Source organism: Fulmarus glacialis, unplaced genomic scaffold (assembly GCF_000690835.1).
Source record: "Fulmarus glacialis isolate BGI_N327 unplaced genomic scaffold, ASM69083v1 scaffold11319, whole genome shotgun sequence".
Classification (NCBI taxonomy): domain Eukaryota; kingdom Metazoa; phylum Chordata; class Aves; order Procellariiformes; family Procellariidae; genus Fulmarus; species Fulmarus glacialis.
Window position 1 is genome coordinate 3,800 of NW_009232640.1, and position 20,435 is coordinate 24,234.

The 20,435-nt window shown below is 40.2% G+C and overlaps 1 protein-coding gene across 1 annotated transcript; it reads left to right on the forward strand.

The window, feature by feature from the left end:
- Positions 1 to 528: 528 nt before the first annotated feature.
- Positions 529 to 13,509, forward strand: LOC104082037 (lysosomal amino acid transporter 1 homolog). The gene is made up of 7 exons (XM_009584990.1): positions 529 to 710; positions 1,963 to 2,092; positions 3,226 to 3,316; positions 5,102 to 5,226; positions 6,119 to 6,214; positions 7,210 to 7,395; positions 13,408 to 13,509. Exons 1-7 carry the CDS (start codon positions 529 to 531, stop codon positions 13,507 to 13,509), a joined length of 912 nt encoding a protein of 303 aa, XP_009583285.1.
- The last annotated feature ends 6,926 nt before the right edge of the window (positions 13,510 to 20,435 follow it).

Consider the following 20,435-nt stretch of genomic DNA (forward strand, 5'->3'; position numbering starts at 1 on the left):
CAGAATCTGGTCTAGTACTGTTACTTTATTACTGTTACTTTATTGGAATAATGTTGAACAAGAAAATCAGAGTTTTGGTCTTAAGTGCAAATAAATTGCTTGGTTTACTTTACCTTGTAGCAGATTGCTGGCACCTCAGTGTAACGAGCAGTCTCAGTCTAACACAACCTCAAGACTAAAATGCTAAAGTGATATAAATCTGGAGTGTTGCATATTTGTCAAGAGCTAATGAATGCGATGGACCACAAAGTATTTTGCTTTCTTGGAAGCCTAACTTCTCTTCTGTGAGCAATAAATATAAGCAAGCATTGTAAGGTCAATGTCTTATTCACACTGGCTATATATATTTCTTTGAATTCGGCAGGTTCATTTATGAGATTGGAAATAACTGTGATATCAAGCATCCGTCTGGATGCAGAGGTCTTTTCACAGAGGATATTCAGCACTGGTAAACGGATTTTCGGATTTGCATGGGGTAAAAATGGAGGCAGAAATAAACTTCTGAAATTGAATCTCGGTCCAGGAATGATGGCTTCTCAGCTGTATACACGTGCTTTCAATATCTCCCCAATAGAGAATAGGAGATTGTGCGTAAATGGAACACCATGGATTTGGCATCTTCTAGAAGAATGCGTTGAGAATGCGTGGGAGTATTGGAGCGTTGTCATAGGACTGATTTCCATTGTCTGTTTTCTGTTTGCTGCACTACCGTAAGTTTGAAGTCTTAAGCAGTCCTCAGATTCAAACATGAGTAATCTTGCCTGAAGCCTTTTTCAAAAGCTGTCTTTTTTTTTTTATTTTATCTTGGATATGTTTCTCTATCTGCATAATACAGATATAATATGCCAGAGAAGCATGTTGTTCGTGTTTGCAACAATATTTGGTGGTTGACAAATGAGCTTGATGTACTGTTCTGTTGTACTGACTTGACACTAATCTCTGCCACTTAAAGCAAATGAGAATAAATCACCTCTTCTCTCTTATCTTCTCCACCCTGAGATGTGTGTGCACGCGCAGGCACACTTGCAGCAGAAGCTGGCTCAGTGTTTATTTAAACCACATGCTATGTCACCAGTACTGTTGTGCTGGCTCCTGCCAATGAAATTTGGACTGAGAAAAGGTCAGAAACAGCACATGAGTTAGCACTTCAGTAGTGCTAAATCAGTTGCTGTTTGGTCGCTGGCACTGGGTTCAGGTTTCAAATATGTAGGTAGGAGATGACAAAGGAAAAGTAGAAATGCTCCCAGCAGGTGAAAATGCCTGAAACAAAATGGGACTGGCTCCAAAGTCTGTCCCCATAAAGGGGAAATGATTTACTGAACTAGTAAAAGGGCTATGGAAATCAAGCAAAATAAAACCACTTCTAGTAAGCTGTTGAGCTTCAGAAATATTAGTTGAAATAGTAGTTGAAAGGGGGCTTTACATTAAAACTGTCATGTTAGTGAGCATGGAATTCATCAAGACATGTCTAATGAACTCACGTTTGGGATTGCTTCATAGTCCCCATTGTGAATCTGAATAACAGCTCTCCAATTTAGAGGCATAAGTGTAGTTGTCAGCTCTTTTAGAAGCTGTGTTCATTCTTAGCCCTTCTATGTTAAATAACAGTGTTTTTCTTATTTCAGTATTTTAAAGGCTGGTATTTACAGCAGATGAATATAAAATGCTTACAGCATCATTCTGGTGTCCAGAAAATGGTATTTCAGTGCAGGCCACAAAAAAGGAGCACGTGCAAGCAGTAATGAGTTGTGATTTGAGTCTTTTGTTATGTTAGAGTAAGACATGGTGAGCTATAGTGATACTGAGTTGTTCTTCAAAAGGTAGGTGGAGTATTGCTGTGATAGGTCTCTTGTGGTTAGTGTTTTAATCTATCTTTATTCAGATTTTGAAAAACATACTTCTGAGCTTATTAAAGATTTTTTGCTTACGCTATTTTACAATTACTTCTGGAATTTGTGCCAGTCAAATTTATGTCGCCTATTGGAATGGAAGAGTGGATCAAGCGCTGTCTTTGGGCTTTCTGCTGTGTTGGATAGCTGGAGATCTTACAAATTTCATAGGCTGCTATTTAACAAATCAACTGCCAATTCAGGTAATCAGTCAATATTCCTACTTTTTGATTTATCCTTTTCAAACTGTCTCTTTAAACTCTAGGATAACTTAATACTGCACCGTGAAGTACATACTGGGAAAGAAAATAGTTTTGTATTCTGTTCACTGATCTACCATCTATAAAATAAGTCATAAAATCCCACATATTTACATTGATACTGTTATGTGTTATAGGAGCCATTTCACACTTGTAATTAACATTCAAAGAGACTTACTGGGTGTTACTCAATGGTGAATGAAGTGGGGAATTTTCATTTGAACTTCAGCTTCAAAGTAGGCTTGCAGAGCAAATAGGCCTGGAAGGGGCTGGAAGGAAGTTGTGTTTAGCTTGTAATAGATCAAGCTGTTTTGGGGTAGCTACTCTTTAAACTTCCTCTTGGTTTTTATTTGTTTTTTTTAAGAAAACTGTTTATTAACAGGGAAATACTACTTCAAAGCTGTTAATGTCTGAAAATGTATTTTCTTCATTATGAGAAGGGTTTCTCTGAAAGGAACAGTCATTTTCAGTACTACATTAATTGTGTCTGAAACTCTTATCTGCGGTTTTTATTTTTGACTCTTAATTAAAAGAGAAGGAGGTATGTGTCAGCCACCTGCAGAAGTTTTCACAAGCTGGAGATGGACCCAAGAGTGGACAAAGTTGTCTTCTCTTTTACAACTTAATGTGTGCTGCTAACCGTTCCATCTCCTCATTATGAAAAGGGGAAGAGAGAATGTTGGTTTTGTCTTACTGAGGGGAGAGGCACAAGAGTAAGATTAGTAGCTTCCGAAGTGCTGGGAAACCAGGTGGAACAGACTTAAGCTTCTGGGCAGGAAGGATTTATAAGTCTGCCCAGGTAGGAATTTGTGCTGTGCATCCTGGAAAATGACCAGCTATTGCGATTGTGTCAGCAAGTCGCTGTGGCATAAGATTTACACAGTATTCATCTGCAGCAGTCTAACTTGTTTTGTACTGGAAATGCTTTCTTTTTTCTTTTTTTTTTTTTTTTTTTTTGGCAGTGCTTTGCTATTTGTCATTCACATTATGATTATGAAGCAAAATTTCCATGCAGTTAAGTTAAGGTATTTTGAACTGTTTGTATACTGAACAAGCAAATGTATCTTCTCTTTCAGATTGTCACTGCCATTTTTTATGTTAACATGGATATAATTATGATTTCACAATTTGTCTACTATAAGCTCAAGAATCAGAAGATGACAAAATGTAAGGTTTTTCAACAACTAAAATGTTCTCAAGAATGTAGCACACTCTTTACTTTGATATTTTCTACGTTTAAATAAATTTTTTTCAGAGGGATCAAAAAATAGAGTGCACAAATTCTGGTTGAAGTTGTAGGCCTATTGCTTCCAGTTTTCTCAGGCTCTTTTGAAAATCCTGCCTTTTCTCTTCTCTGCCTTTCTGCCTTTCTCTTTTCTTACCCACATAATATCTGTAAATATTTTCCATGTAGTACTTTCAGTTCATATAGACATACAAAATGTGGTAGTTTTGTGGAATCTGGTTCCGTATTTTAACTTACTCCATGGTTTTACTATCTACTTACAGCTATCTAAATATATGTATAAGTTGAAAGCAAGCATTATTTCTTTGTGTGGTTCAGTTAGTTTCCTCCATGTTGATTGAAACCGGACTTCATTTGCTTATAGCATAAAATATCTTGACATCTTCATGTGTTCTGTTTCAATACATATAGTTAAAAAACATATTCAAGGGGATTGAAATTACTTGAGTTGTGCTTCATAAAATCCTGGCAGTAGTTGTAGTATTCAGCCCACCAATAGACTACTGTTTTGACTGAAATGGAAGACAGAAAGCTCTATTCACATTGTATCAAATCAAAAACATTAACTCATCAATCTGAAAAAAAAAAAAGTAAGTATCAAAGAAAATCCATGTTGCAGCAGAGGTAACAAAAAGCTGAAGTAAAACAGATGCCTGCCCAGCAGACTAAATAAGGATAAAGCAGATTCATTCAATATGGAACTGATAATAAACCTGGAGATAGGTCAGTGCTGAAGATATTTCCTTCCTGCTGCCTACTCTTGAAAACAAACACAGGCTTTTGTACATTTTAACTGCCAGTGCCTGTTTCAGCTCAATGGTTTGCATAGCTGGAGAGGGAGGAATGGTACTGTGATTAAAGCTGTGAAAGAGGGCTTTTCAATACCCAGTTCTGGAGCAGTTACCCTAGACCAGTTGGTCAGTTTTGCATCTCAAAGTGCAGCCTGTGGATCAGCACTACTAAGTCTGTGTTATTTAGACTACACGTCTTTAGGACAGGCTTACTAATGCTGTAAAGCAATTTGTTCCACTGGTAACAGTGACTGCAGGACTTTACCAGCATCTTGTAGATACAGAAGATAGTGTAGCTCCAGAGTTCTGCGGATTGTCTGCCATTTTCAAGTTGTCTTGTAAGTGTCTATGGAGACTTGCTAGATGGAGTCTGTGTCTTTGAATATGTGAACCTCAGTAAGGCTCAATATCTAGCTAACCATGGATGTAAAGACTGGTCCAGCAGAGCACTTCGGTTACATATTTATCTTAAAGATATTTTTGTTAATTTAAATTTCAAATATCCTTGCTTTTGCAGTTTTTTATCAGGATATGCTGAAAGAAACTGTTACATTCTATTCTACTTAGCAGTTTTCTGTTTATCAGCTGTTATTTAATAGTAAACTATTAGGAGTTAATATAAGAGATAAGCTGAGTATGAAAATTTTCTCTCTCGGTAGCAATGCCCACTTAAGGAGTTCCCCTCCTGTTCCTGCACTGCTACCCTCAGTTGTTGCACGAAGACACAGCACAACTATGATAGTAAGCAGGGGTGGGCACAGAGCCCAGAAGAAAGAGGTGGACTTACATTGCTGCCAAGAAAAAGATACATGAAATTGTACCTTTAAATTTACATAATTATATTGCAAACAAGAAGTAACCTTAAATCAACAGTAGATGTTATTTTTCAGCTAATTTGTTTGTATGTCATTCTAGGCAGCAAAAACCTGAAGAATTTCTGTATAACTTGGATCATGGTGTGTATAGCACTGTGTGTTATTTTACCCTATCAGCTGTTACTAAGAAACCAAGACCAGAGTACAGTAATCGAAAGGAGTAATGTAAGTTCTTACCTGCTTCCATTCAAAAAAAATCCCACCCAAAAGTGTCTTGGAAAGATTGTGTACTCTGAGCTTTAAAGACATTTGGATGACATTTTTAACAATGATTTAGAAATCATAAATGTGGCACCATGTGGATGTTTTAACTATGGACCATACATCCCAAAAATAAAGAAGTTATTATAAAATTGCTTCTTTTAGCAGGTTCCTGTGCTTATTCTGTCTCTTGGGTCATTAGGATGTGCTGCTCTGTGAAATAACACGTATAAGTGTTGTGTTTCTGCCTGTGTTAAATACCGTAGACATCCATGTAGAGACTACACAGTCACAAGTGAAATCAATAAAAGTGGGAAATTACAATTGTACCTGCTGCTGCTGTCATTTCAATCACAGGCTATTCTGGCAATTTTATGGCCTTCATACTAATGCCAGTAAAATAATTGTAATCCAGCAACATTGCCCAGCAGGGAAGCAGCTTATTTTCAAAACACAGCTAGAGTGAGAAAACTAACAACTCTTAAACTGTGAAAAACGAGTATTTTGCTTTCTCCAGACAGGATGATTCATTTTTTTAGTGGCCCTAGCTACAGTTCTTAGTTTTGGTTTGAATTATTGTGCCCAGGCTTTTTTAGCAGGAGGACTGGATTGATATTAGTGTCATATCCTAAAGCCCGGCACTAGTTTTGATCTCAGTCATGGCTATGATGCAGCAGTGTGCATTGTTGTGAGATAAAGATTAAACCCTTTCTAGCCCTCTTTGGTCATTTGAAGAGCAGCACTGAACTGCTTTGAAAGGAGTTCTGTCCAGAAAATCAGCCAGTGGACCGTCAGTTTAATCCTCTGAAATGCCTGAAAACATTCTTGCCAAAACATACGTACCTTTCTTTTTCAGAACTCTCTTGATATGATTGAAATGTCAGGCTTCATTTGTGGCTATATATCCTGCGTGTTTTACTTGGGAAGTAGATTTCCTCAGCTGTATAAAAATGTAAGTAGTTTTTGGCTAAGTACACTTGTATATTTTACAAAATACTCTCTGTTGCTTTAGATGTTGGATTCTCCCTAACAGTGAGCCCTCTTGAACTCGAAAGCCTACTTTGCTTTTGTGACTGTCTAAAATGGTAAAGAAAAAAAAATGGGTTTTTTTTCTCATTCAGAGGAGGATGGTGAGAATTTTAGGAAAGTGATAGTCTTTGATTGATGGAAGAGGATTGATTGGTAGGGGAAGAGAAAATGTTTACAGTTGGATTTATCAGATATGAGCAGAAACATGCTTTGTGTGATTGTTGTCATGAGCAAGTGATATCTCCCCTTTTCTTTTTCCAAACTATTCTACCTTAAGTAACCAGCCATGGGATCAAAAGTTAGAATTAGAGGAAAATTAGTTAGAATTTTAGCCCCTTTTCACAAAGATGCCATTACTGACTTTTTTTCCCCCACAGCCTCTTCACTATCAGTATATTAAAAAAAAAACAAACCAAAACAAACCCCAAAAACCCCAAAACAAAACAAAAACCCCAAAAACCCCACCCCACAACAACAGACCTGTAGGTTTTACATTGTCAATTGTATACAGGCATTTTAATTGATTATGGAAATGATTAGTTCATTTTTAAGCCTATTCATATTCCCTCTCTACCTTTTCCTTCACAGCTGGAATACCACAATATTTTCAAAAAGGTCTACTAAACAGACTGATAGAGCAACAGATTTCTTTAGAACTAAATATCATTTGGAAGCAGATTATCGTTGCTGCTTTGCATTTACATAAAAATTACATTAACCAGAGCTGCTTCTAAGAATTATAACAATTTCTGTAGTTTTCAGTGATATGTGCTGAAAGTACTAAGCTCGGAGGATTCAGAGCCCAGGAAGAGATGGACAAGAACGACTGAAAGTCTTTTGATGTCTTATAATACAAAGTGCCAAAATTATCTATAACTGGCTACTGTGATACATGTTTTAACATTTCTTTGTATTTAGTTCCGAAGAAGATCAACAGAAGGCACCTCTTACCTGCTGTTTGCGTTAGCTATGATGGGAAACTGTACATATGGACTGAGCCTTGTTTTAAAGATGCCAGCTACTAAATCCTTCCGGGCCCTCTACTTCTTACACCATCTTCCATGGCTCATTGGGAGCTTAGGAGTTTTGTTTCTAGACATTTTTGTATCCTTTTCCTGTTATAGCTAGAGTTTCTCAGGACAGGCTTGTTAATAAGTAGATAAGAAATTAAGTGGATTTTTTGTTTTTAAATCAATATTTTTTGTATGATTCTAACCTGATCATAAAATCTTAACTTCTTTCTGAACAATAATTTGTATGCTTTTTATAATAATATTTCGTTATAAGAATAACAAGTTTATAGAAAATATCTACATTAAAGCTACATTGCATAGGTTAATTTCTATCTTGTAGCCAATACGTAGTATACTAAAAGCTGGGAGGGAGGAGTTTTGCACATTGTGCTGTTTTTCTTACGTTTGCTGTCTGATACATGTAAAGAAACACAAACAAACATAACAAACCCCAAACCTGCTTGTTTTTAAACGCAAATAGAGAATTATAGCTTTGAGAATTTGGTTAAATTGTAAATGTTATTGCAGGATTGTATTAACGTCAGAGACAAACAATGAGGTTTTGGCAAACTTAGTTTCAGAAAATAGCACTTAACAAAGAAATGCTGCAGCTACCCTTAACTGTATAATTCAGGGCAAAATTGAGACACTGAGCGCCTCTGAAAACTGGGAGCTATGCTCATTCACTCATGCTAAGGGCTAACCGACTACACGGTTATGTAGATTATTATGCCGGTTTCTTGGAAGTCCTGAGCAAAATTAAAACACTATAATTTTTTTATTCATACGTTCAGGGGACATACGTAAGATGCCCACAGTATATTAGTTATTGTTAATTGTGCTCTTTCTAGATTGAGCGCTAGATTAGCATTCTGTGACCAAGAAATTAAAAGCAAAATGTTTAGAGTAATATTGTACTTTTGCTTTAAAAGCCTAGTGAAAGGTAATGTGATGGTACTGGTCTTACTGTTCGCCATAGGTTTATAGTCACCTGTCTTGTTACTATAGCTTATATTTCACTTAAAATAGTATAAAGAGGAGATTTTCTGATTTTTCCTGAAGTAAGAATTTTAGTTTTGTGTCTGAAAACATCTTGGTACTTAGCTCCATGAACTCAACCTATAAAACAGGATAAAATGAAGAGTGATCTCAGGACCATGCTGAAGCATATTGTGTTAATCTGTTCCATATTAAAAGGAAGTTCTTTACCAGATTTACCTGGAACAGTTCCAGAAGTTATGATTCCCAGGCATCAGTCTTGTCTTTCTGATTAAAGTAATTTCATAAGCCACTCCAATTAGACTAGCGATGGGACAGCCGACCCTGGCCTTTGGATGGACTGTTAAATTATAATGTCATTCAGAATAGCCATCTGTGCTTTTTGCATCTCCAGCCATGGCGATTTAAGCGAGCAGTTTAGTTAAACATTCTGCATTGTGGGAACATAATACTTCACTACAGTGGTGAGACTAAACTGTAGTTCGGGGCCTGTTTTGAAATAAATTGTAGTTTTATCTTTTATGAGACAATGCAGGTTTTTTTGCATGAGCAGACTGTAGGGATTCAGGGTTGCTAGCCCATGTGGCTGGTTTGAGCGCTCAGGCCTTTTGTTCCACGAACGAAGTAGTGACTCTTTCTTCCACCCCCAGCCCCCCAGCTGGAAACATAAACCGGCCAGTATTTATTTACCCAAAAAACCCTAGAACTTGATCTTGATGACCCTTACAGTACGTTATATGCATATTTGCAGATGCCTTTCTATGATGCACTCTGAAAAGGAACTTGGCTACAAACCTCCCCCTCTCTGACCCTGGCCCAGGATTACAGTGCCAGTGTGCACATGACATTCATTTCTGGGTTCTGTCTTGATTGGAGTCTGAATCCAATCTTGCTAATAGTCCTCCAGTTCAAATTATATTGAAAACAGATGCTTCCAAATCAGGTTGAGGAGCTTATAGGAATCTAGTCAAGTATATAGTGTTAGTTGAAAATGTATGAAGTATTTGTAATCAAGAGAAAACAAAAGCAGACCTCCTGCTTTGAGAAGCCCTGAAGGTATGGAAGTCAATGCTTTTAAAGAGAGCTTCATTACTGTCTCTTGCCAAACAAGAAAATCAAACATCTAGCAAACTGGTATGTCATGTTGGACCAGAAAACGAAGAACAGGATCACCTGGGTTTTGCAAAACAGAGGAATTAAACCAAAAAATCAGAATTTCTAAGAGGGAGGTGTATCATAATTGATCATTTGTGTAACAGACAGCCTCTGTTCTGAGGAGTAGTTGCAGAAATTTCCTAATTCTAGAAGACTTTATTCCTGATAGTGTCCAGGGTTTCATTAGGTGGAAAGTAAACTCTCATTTCTCAAGGTCCAAGCAAGGATTAAGAGTTCACTTACTCTGTGTCTGCTGCAGTATTATTTTGCTTCCATCTGACACGGCTGGCATTGACTATTTTTAGAAACAAATGGACTCCAGATCATAGCTGAACAGCAGCTCCAGCGTTACTTAGTGCAGGATTACGCTGGAGTTGTTTCAGCTCAGTTTAACAGGATAACACGGTCATCCTGTTTCCTTGGTGTCTAAAGTTAAAGTTATTTGGTTGCACAATAAGCCAGTTATTTTCAATAAATAATGGAAGTGTCCAATTGCTTGTAAAGTATGAATTGTCCTCCTTTTCATTTTAAGAGGAGTTTCATAGCATTACACATTTGAATTAGAAATTGGACATGATTTTCTTTTGCAGGAAATGTTTCCTTCCAACTGCCGCTTTGCAGTGGAAGGTGGTTGGAGTTTCTCAAGAAACCACAAAGCCCCGGGTTTAAACGGGCCTGAGAGAGCCCCTTGTCAGCCAGAGACGCTTAGTCCAGGTTTGCCTATTTTAAGGTTCCATGGTGGACCTTATTAGAGCTTTATCTTATGTGCATGATTACTTCATGTTTCACTTGTACTCACGGATGCAATACTACATATTTTAAAATACTAAATCAGTTGATGAGCAGTTCTGCCCTTAGACTTTTAGCAGCAGCCATCACTAAGTTTCCAAGAGACTGAATCTAGTGCAAGTTTTTCCAGAAAACTTTGTCCTTTTCTCTAAGTCTACAACCCTCCTTCACCCTGCTGCCTTCCTCCCCTGCTCACACCAAAACCAAACAACTCTGCTTTGTGTTTAGTTCAGACAAAGCCCTTTATCAAGATTTTTGCCTTTTTTTTTTTTTTTTTTTTTTTTTTAATTTGACATCACCCTATTGTCAGAGAACTGTGTTCAAATCCTCCACATGTACTTCTTTTCATTAAGTGTGGCCAGGTTGTTACTAGATAGCCAAAGTATATTCAGCAAGAGCCAAGCTGTTGTACACAGACTCTTCTCTTGCACCTTTTTGTGATTTACAGGGCAACTCCTTGGAATCCATTATATACTTCTACAAAACATCACGCTTTGTGATTTAATTACGCTGTGCAAAGAATGTAAGTCTGACCTGACAATTCAGCCAGGAGATTTTCGCAGCCAAACATACAACTTCTTCTCTGCGCTTTTGTCTCAAAACTGTTTCATTTTTTGAATTGTCATTAAATTGTTTAATTTAATGAAACAAGTCTGATACACTAGCTCAGAGGCTGACACGGACTTTACTCTGAGAAGTCAGTTTGGTTGTCTCCTCCACTTTGGTCTGTCTGCATACTTAGGTCTTAAAGTTTCCCCAGAAAGTCAGACTTGAGCAGCAAGTTAGTTTCTATATTAAGTAGTCTTGGCAGTTTAGCATTTATTTTGAAAATATGAGCAGCTGAGTACATACGCTACAAAAACATATTCTGGAAATACTGTTTGATAAGCTCCACATAACTTGTGTTTATAATTTATTCCTCCTTAAAAGCTCTGTTCTGTTGCCGACTTGGTGGCGAAGAGTGATAGTGCACGGTGCTACAGCCCAGGTTTGTCCCAAGCCCACAGTATGATTTGAGCAAATTTGATTCCCAGTTCACAGTTTCTTTTTCCGCCAGTGCGACTATTAAGATTTGGGGAAGTGCTTGGCTGCGAGTACAGTAAGGCCTATAAAAAAGAAAAAGGCAGGAAATTTAAGTGGTAGCTAGTATGCCATAAAACTAATTTGCTAAGCTCTAAGAAGAAAGCATTCCCCACATAATACTATAGAAAGACTGAAAAAGGAGTGCTGACCTGCTGTCTCTGAAGGAAATCCTGTCTAGTCTTTAGTTGGGGGGCCTCAGAGGTGGGATGCTGGAAGGCTTTGGGAAGGTGGGATAATTCTTGGGGCTCTGCCTAGGATGTAGAGAATTTCCTCTCCATTCATCCAGGCCTCCCAGAAAGCTCCCGCCCTCCCCCCTTATTTTTATAAATAATTAAATACATTAGCCTCAAACTTCTCACAACCGTTGTCTATCAGCCAAGTTATTTTAACTGATCTAAAGTGTTCCTGCTAGAATTCTGTACGTCAGATTTCCTCCCAGAGAAACGATTTCATTTTTAAAATGGGATTTTACATGTAACAGTAGTGGTGATCCAGGCTCTACGAAAGCTAAACTTACATGAGCATACATTGGAATTTGTACCAGGCACCTGGGTATACAGATGGCCACTTGTTTCTACACCACATACCTTTAAACATGCTTTCATGCAGATCCTTATGTTGGAGGCTCCCTACTTGACCTCATTTACTGCACCTGCTTCCACCCACCTAACGTCCTTCTCAAAGTTTCTTCATCAAAGTTGGATAGCAAGTAATGTTGGGTTTAGCATAGTCTGCTGCTGAAATCACTGCATCTTTTAGAAAAAAAAAAAAAAATGCCCAAAGTGAGCGAAAAAAGTAGGAGCCATAAACCCTGCCGTATCGAGAGTATTGCCGCTTTGCTGGTGGTGGTGGTTTGTCTTGGTGAAGACAGGCTTCTGGAACCTGCTGCTTTGCATTTCACATCATTTCCATATTGATCTACTCTGACTAGAAAATCTTTATTCTGTAGGATGTTATGCGTATTTCTTAGAATAGAATAGAAAAGAATACTTGAGGGAAGGGCATAGCTGGATAGGTTTGCTTGATATCTTTGTATCTTAAAATGGTATCTCTATCAGAAAACAAAGCGTTTTGTATCAAGTTCAGTACTCAAGTATAAAACTCCTCAACTGTCTAGCAAAAATTTTGAAGAGTAAGACATCTCTCTTGTCCGTTCTAAATGCACACCCCCTTTTTTTTTTAATTTAAAGGCTGTGTATGCTCAATGTCAATGATTTTGTTGGAGAGCTGGAACCATCAAGAGAAAGGACAAGTACATTCTTTTTAATTCTTTTTAGATTAGCAGTATTTCCAATGGTCTATTTTACAATAGAAATAAATAATGTTTAACACAATTCTGCTGTTGAAAACAGCATTAAATATTGAGTCATAGTGTTGTCTGCATGTCAGTGCTTGTAAATACCAAACCGCCTAGAATTTTGCGGGACATGAGAATTTTGTTTTCTGATCCGGCCCTGCTGATCTATCGCTAAGAAAAGTTTTTAATACCTTCCCCTCCTTACCAGCATCAGCCCTCAGCCCAGCCCGCAGTATTTAGACCACTGAGGCTGGAGTAGTACAGGGCAATAGGTTTGATTCCACATTGGTCCTAGATGAACCTTGTTCCTATTCTGCTTCTAATGAGTTTCACACTTAGGACCCTTGCAAGCATGAAGATGAGGTAGTAAAGGATATTTTCATGTGTATTTGAGCCATATAACCAAGGGGATCTGAAGTTTTGAGTTAGAATTTTTCTGTATGTTCGCTTTTGTAGTGCAAGTAAAATATGATTAAACTTTTTGCCATAAAGAAGTACTGAAAATGAGCATTAAGTAGGATTTGGAAAAGGTTATATGCTAATGTAGAAAATTCCACAGTCAGGATTAAATAAATGGATAATACTTACACTACAGTACATGAATTCGATACAGCAAGTTTTAAGCTTTCCTCTGCGGACTGTGGTATTCAGAGTCTGTGCCAGAACTAAATGGATGGCTGCTTTTATTCTGTACAGCTTATTTTGGTTTTAATTGAAAGCAAGGGCTGCAAATGCTACCTCTGTATCCTAGTTAATTACGTCCTTACCCAAAAATAACAGGTGACTGTGCAATTCATCCTGTATCGTCAGCACAAGGAAAGACAATCTGGTTTAGTAGCACTGGAAGTGGAACCATTGCTGGTGAACGAGGAGACTGCCTAGTGTCGGGCTGGATTCGGCTCCTGTTTTCATTCGATTTTGCTCTTGGATGACTTTGACAAACAGTTAAGATTGCAGTTGCTTAGGGACCAAATTTATTACTTTTTTTTTTATTATTTATGTTGTCATTAATTTGTCATTACTTATTTGCAAATGACGTGCCAATAATAAAATATTTAATATTTACTGTGTTGTTTCAGGATAGATACAGGGTTTTTTTTCCTGATTTTTTTCCATTTTAGCTCTTTCTCCCCGAAGTGTGATATGGAGTCACAGCAATAGGTGCTGTAGAAATATTTATTTGACATCATGATACAGTGCATATCATGGGATGACTATTTATTTTTAGATGAACATGGACATCTAGTTAACAGTAGCGCGGCTGGTTTAAAAACAATGGATGAGATTACCCCTGTGCCTTGAACCCAGCCTGGAGTTACAGCCTGCTCAGTCCAGTTGCATTGTATGTAAGATCTGGCCTTTTTTATTCATACTCAATTTTGTATGCATTAGAAGAAAAAACATCCCATAATTAAGTAACTTCAGTGCAGAGGATCCATTACAGATGCAAAAGCAGAATCCTGGTGTAAGTTGGTGGGAGCCTCATGTGCAGCTCATTGCAGAGTGTCACTATGCATTTTATTTTTAAGAGTTAAAGCATTTATACATCAATACCTGTGTGTTCCAAGGAATATAATTACTGTATGTCATCATATACCCCATATAATATTTTTGTACAACATGCATTTTCTTTGCAAGCTTCTGGTTTAGATAAGTACAAAAAAAAAAATTGGAAGCTAAGGAGACTGTATCTTGCAATTGAGGATTTTTTGCAATACGGTGTTGTGTTTGAAGAAAACTTTAATAAAATTATCTCAGAGAATAAACTCTTTAATATTTCATTAAACACATGTATAATGATTCACTCTTCAATAAATAAGTTTGTGAACAAAAGGGCTGTTTTTTGTAAAGGTCAATAGGAGCGTTTTATACATTTGTGGGCTTATGAAGCTCATTCCATTTGATTTCAGATAACTCTTGCAGGGACACGATTTAAATTTTCTTTTTAAATGATAAAAACAAGTAATACGTTAATTTTTAAATAATAAAAGAAACTAATGAGTGCAATTGATCGTATCTAAATTGCTGCCAAAAGTGCACACTAAAAATGAAGCATTTTTCTCTCAACTTTTATAGAACCTCACGTACCACTGACAAAAACCCATGAAACAGGGCTGGGGTGGTTCCGGAGGGCTGGGGGCAAGCTCATCCCTGCTGCTGTATATGGAAATTTAATTTCAACTTCTGTTGCAGCAGTAGCTTACATGGGTAACTGAATTCTGTGGTTTTGCTAGAAATTGGGTCCCGGCTAGTGATGTCTGACTGTGAGATGGTGGATTAGGTGTCAGTGCCACAACGTGCCGCAGAAGGATAAACCCATTCCGGCGGCTCTGTAGGTCCAGATGGCTTATGGTCCTGCCGGCCACCGAAAACACTGCTTGGTAATCCCCGCGTCGGTGGTGGTGGTTTAGGCAGTGCCGCAAGAGCTGAGTAAAGGGGATTTGCTAAGTCGTATGGTGAAAAGCCAAGTACTTCTGAGACGTTTTACGGCTCTGCAAGACGCTGAGGGTTTGTGCGAGATCTACCCCGGTGAAGTCGGTATTAAGTCTCAGTGTGTACTTAGAGCGAACACGTTTTCCCTGATTTCTGAAGCGAGTGGAGGGTATTAGAAGTTAACCTTTTCAGTACATAAATTAAAATGCAATTTGTCGTACTCGCAGATTTATATGCTGTACACATGAGATTATCAAACTCTTGCCTGGCTGGTGATTGAAACCATGACTTGTTACTTTTTAATGCAGTTAGAATCTGTTCTTGCGTCATTTCTTCAAGGATTATTTCCCCTTTTATTGCTATGTGTAATCCTATTTTGGGATGTCTTTTTATCCCCATTTCATACTGCTGTTTATTAGAGCAGCCAAATATGGGGTATATAAAGTTACTGTGATTTAATTTGAGAATTTTAATGGAAAATGATTTAACTTTTAAAATGTGAAGCGATTATAGTTATTTATTGATAGTTCATATATATATGTAATATTTAGTATATGGGCCAACCAAATAGTTGAGAAAACGTTATTTCTGATTAGCTGTTTGACTGCAAGAGCTGATCAAATACATAGAGTTGTCCTTGTCGTTTCCTATCGCCTGTTAGGATGTAAGGTCTTTGTCATCCCTTTGCTCAGCCCACAATTATTGTCTGAGAACCAGACCCAGCCATGTCAGAAGGAGAAGGTAGAGCTGTGCCCAGGTATACCGGGTTAGAGACTAAAGGGCAGAACCTGATCACCTCGTCGTTAATCTCAGGCGGGAAAATACAGCCTGTAGCTTCTATTACCGCTATTTTCTTGGAAAGTAGTGTGTCTTAATCTTCTCTCTTTATGCTACTAATTCTTCCCCCGTGCTGCATGTAATCCAAGATTAATGGCATTGTTTTCTAATTTTATTTTTTTAACTATCATGGAAATCTCATTAACTGGAGGAAACATCTAAAATGCCTTCAGGGCTTTATTTTTAAACAAATTAATCAAATAATTTAGCTAACAGTTCTCCATTGTCCCCAGAAGATTATTCCAGGAATGGAGTTACTCCTGGCCATTACACATCTGTTTTGATCACTTGTTTCAATAAGAAAGATATGTACTTAATTTGCCACTTCTGACTTCTGAAACTGTAAATTTGCCAGTGTTTTTTCTAAATTCATGCTTGTATTCTTGCTGACAAAAAAATGTGTTATTAGTCTAAAGGGAAGGAGGTCGGTTCCTCCGGTAGGAAGCATGGAGCAAAAGCTACCGCTGGTGGCTGCTCCGGGATCTCATTCCCTCCGTTCCCCACTGACTGGCTTTTAAGGTCTGCGGCATCTCGTGGAAGCAGCAGAAGATGCTCCCACACGGTTTTTAGCACAACACCTTCCAGAGGGGGGTTGTTTACAGCTGTACCAAAAGTACAAGAAAACACAACGGGAAAAACCACCTTGTTTTCAGGTTCAAAGAGCAGAAGCCAACGCCGTGTCTCCGTTGGCCGTCCGTGCCGTGACTGAACCTGTGCAAGGCCGTTGCTCTGTCTCTGGGAAGCCTGAGGGACAAGAATATCCACGACTGGGCAACAGCCTTCTTGTTCTGATCGCTCCATCATTACTGGCTTACTTATTCCTCTGCAACCTCAGAGATGCAAGAGAAACCCCTTGTTCGTCACAGCAGCAGTTCCTACAGATCTGAAATAGCGTTTTCCTACCAGCCAAGCTTGTGCTGGAGAAAGATGGCAGCTGTGCCTCGTGCCGCTTGCTTTGCTGCTGCCTCCTTGCGTGACTTAACGCATCCGTGATGTTTAAGTTGAGAGTTAAACATCCGTGCGGCACGGTGTATAGGAACCTGCAGGTTAAGTTAATCAAAGCTTTAACTGAGGGAACCCTAAGAAACTGTTACCCACATCCAGGGCTTGGGTCCCTCCACGTGACATTTATTAGCACTCAGGTAACAGACAACAAAGATTTAACGGGTAACAAGGAAAAGACGTGGAAAACGCTTGGGCCAACGGCTGCAGTGACCTGATGCCACGACGCCGAGCCAGGGCACGGCGGGTCCGTGCACCCCGTGCCGGCTGTGCCTGCGGCCCCGGCAAGCGAGAGGGATGCACCCAGAGCTGCCTCTGCAGCACAGCGCTTCCTCCGGCGGGGCCGGATCCGTCCCCTGAAAGCTCCTCGGTACTGCAGTAAGGGCTGCTCCAGCTTCTCCTCCAAATCCCAGTTCGTGAGCGTTTCCCAGCCGTTCTTCCAACAGTCGGGGGTCCAGTGGGCCCCATCACCACCAGGAGAGGTGAATCCAGCCATCGCTGTGGTGCGTTTTAAGGAGATTTTGATGGTGGAGGGGACAATGCATGAATATTCGTAGCCTGTAGTACTTCAGTGTCTGTCCGTGTGGCTGCTTGCTAGGTGCTGCTGAAAATATATGGTATGGAGACAGGGCATTGATTCATATCGTATGAGGGGGGTTGCCGTAATGTGCTCCAAACAGCTTTTAAATTATGACTGCGGAGGAATTAAAACCAGTTTAATCTGACTAAATAATACTCCTAATGATAAACCATTAAAATCAAGTTGACTTTTAGATTCTAGCAATTGTATCAGACAGGGTGATTACACTCAACATCAGTATTGATAATCATTAAAATAGATTGAACTATCGACTGAGAAATAAGAAACGCTGGTTGACTCCGGCAGCAGTGCTGGTTTGACTCTGCAGCAGTGCCCTCCTGCTCCCTGAAGCTTCTCGCTGCTACGTGGAGGTTCAGGCAGGTACCGGTTACTGTTCTTCAGCAGCATCACGTGCCTCAAAATTAGCACCTACTGTAACAGCACATCTTATCTTTAAAGCTCTTTAGAGGACAGGTTGCAGACTTCAGGAGGAAAGAAGCATTGCGTCATTTTGTCTGACTTGTTAGTGGACCACAGGCTTGTACCCGCTCCTGCTTGGAGCCTAAGCCGTTGTTCTGCTGAAGGACGTCTTCCAGGGTCTTAACACACCCAGAGGGAACGGCCCTCGATGGGAAATGAGCTTTTATTTCTCAGCGCAACCTCAGCGACTCTCTTTGCATTTCCTTCAGCAGCAGCCTGAACTTTCTCCTCTTAAAGGAAGTTCTTGTAGATATGGCCCAAAGTGACTCCTACATGGAATGACTCAGTTCTTCTGATGAAGCTGAAGATACGCACCTGCATAAGGTACTTACTGGGATGGCAGCATGAGCAAAGCCCCAGCGTCTGAGGTGGAGCATGGATGGACCCGAGGTAGCCGTAAACCCACCAGCCCATGGGCCAGGCGTCTTGCTCGGACTAATGCTGTCTCCTTAGGGGACATTGGCTCAGGTAGGACACCGAGCTGAAACCAGTGCAGGTTCAGGGAAGGCTGGGGACTCCCCCAGGCACCACAGCCCATGGGCAGAGTGCCGGGGGCGGGGGGACGCTGGAGCAGAGCGGTTGGGCAGGGTGGCACGGTCCTCCGCAGCCCCTCTCCTCCAGGACTGTCCCCTAGCACTGGGGTCATGGTATCTACAGCAAAACCAAAGACTTCCGCAGGACCAGCAGTAAGTGAAGATAACGGGAAGGACCAGAAGAAGCCGAGGAAGGGGGGTGGAATGCTGGGGGAGAGGAGCGGGAGGTCTGTCTCAAGGGGAGGAGAAACCACCTGGTCAGAATTGATCTTTTTTTGCCATAAGCAGCACTTGCTGCCTGATGGATTGGCCATAACATGGGAGCTTGATGATAAAAATATCCTCCATATCAACGAGAGAAGGTGTTTTGCAAGTGGGGAGAATGGATGATGCAGAAGAGTTCTTGGGCACGTTGGAAGAGAAATTGCTCAGTGTTCAAAACGGCTTCTTGGAAATAGTGTCCCGCGCCAGAGCTCTCTGCGAGCAGCCATTCAGTCGGTGCTTCGCCCTCCGCCCTTTGCTGTAATGCGGTCTGGCCGTACTCGGGGCGCTCCGGTGAAGTGTGGCTGCTGGTTTGCTGCGGGGATATCGAACACTCGCTTGTCTGTGCCTTCAATTGCAAAGGGCTTTTTAAAATTGATTACTGGTCTGGCTCAAGTTATTGTATGATCCTGTAAATATAGAGAGAAGATGGGCATTTTATGATGTCTGACTTTCCTACAATATTTTTTTATTAAGTAAACTGTAATGGAAATATTGGGTTTTCATTTCTTGCTTGCTTCTTTTCCAACAATTGCCAGTAAATCAAAGTTGCAAAAAGCCATCTCTCCCTCTGCGCTGGCAGAGCTAACGGCAGCCTGGTGGTCACTTACTTTTGGAAATGATATCGCCTTATTTCTAGGCACTCAGCAGACTTCAGTGCTGATGTATTGACACTTGCAGCTTTCAGATCAAGGAAATAGTGGAGGATAGCATTTCCAGCAGAGAAATGCCCATATTTTAAAATAAGGACTGCCAGCTGTAGTTACGCCAATTCGCTGAGATACAAAAGTGCCACGCTTAGAAAGCAAGCAAGTATTTCTTCCCTTCTTCTTCCAGCATCTTGTTTGCGTGTCTCATACAGCACATCAGGCTGTTGGATAGCACAGAAACCCGCTGCGAGCCCCTAGCCACGGGGCCAGCGGGGCTGGGCTCGGGGCACCTCTCCCGTCGCACATCCAAGGACCCACAGCTGGGCGTTTTGACCCCTTTTGTAGCACAGGCTCATTTGAGCTGGCCCTGGACAAATGTATGGAGTCAATGATGTCTAAGCACATCTGTGATCATTAATTTGGAGATGAGTCTTGCAGTACAGCCTCATCTCGCAGCACTTTCCCTGGGTTGCGAGCAAGCAAAAACTCATACGGAAGGAAAGTTTAAATGCTGAACATCATAGAATTTTTTTCTTCATTTCTGTGTCTGTTTTTTAAAGGACGAAAGCTGGAAGCTCTCTACAAGTCCTAGGGTGCTGCAGTCCTCTCTTGTTTATATATTTATACTGAAGAAGCCAGAAATGTTTGATGTGGGATGAAATGGTACCGGGCTGTTGAATTACTGGCAGCGGCAGGGGCAGAGCTGCTGCTGAGCTGAGAGCCGGACCTCGCTCCGCTCAGCCAGACCACACCACCGCTCCACAACTGGTTTATTTTCTTGAACCAAAGCCGTAGTGAAAGCAGTTCCTTCCACTTTTATCTTTGCTCGTTGTTTTTTTCCTAAATATTAAGATTGTTCAACTAATCAGCAAAGCACCTGCCTGCAAACACAGGCAGAGCCCGACACAGGCTGCGCGCTCCCGTCCCTGCCCCGTGCTGCGATGCCGGGCTGAGCCGCGCTCCCGTGAAACCTCCTGTTAAACCTTCGCCATATACTTGAAACCAGAAAGAAGCCAGCCCTGGCTCAGGTTT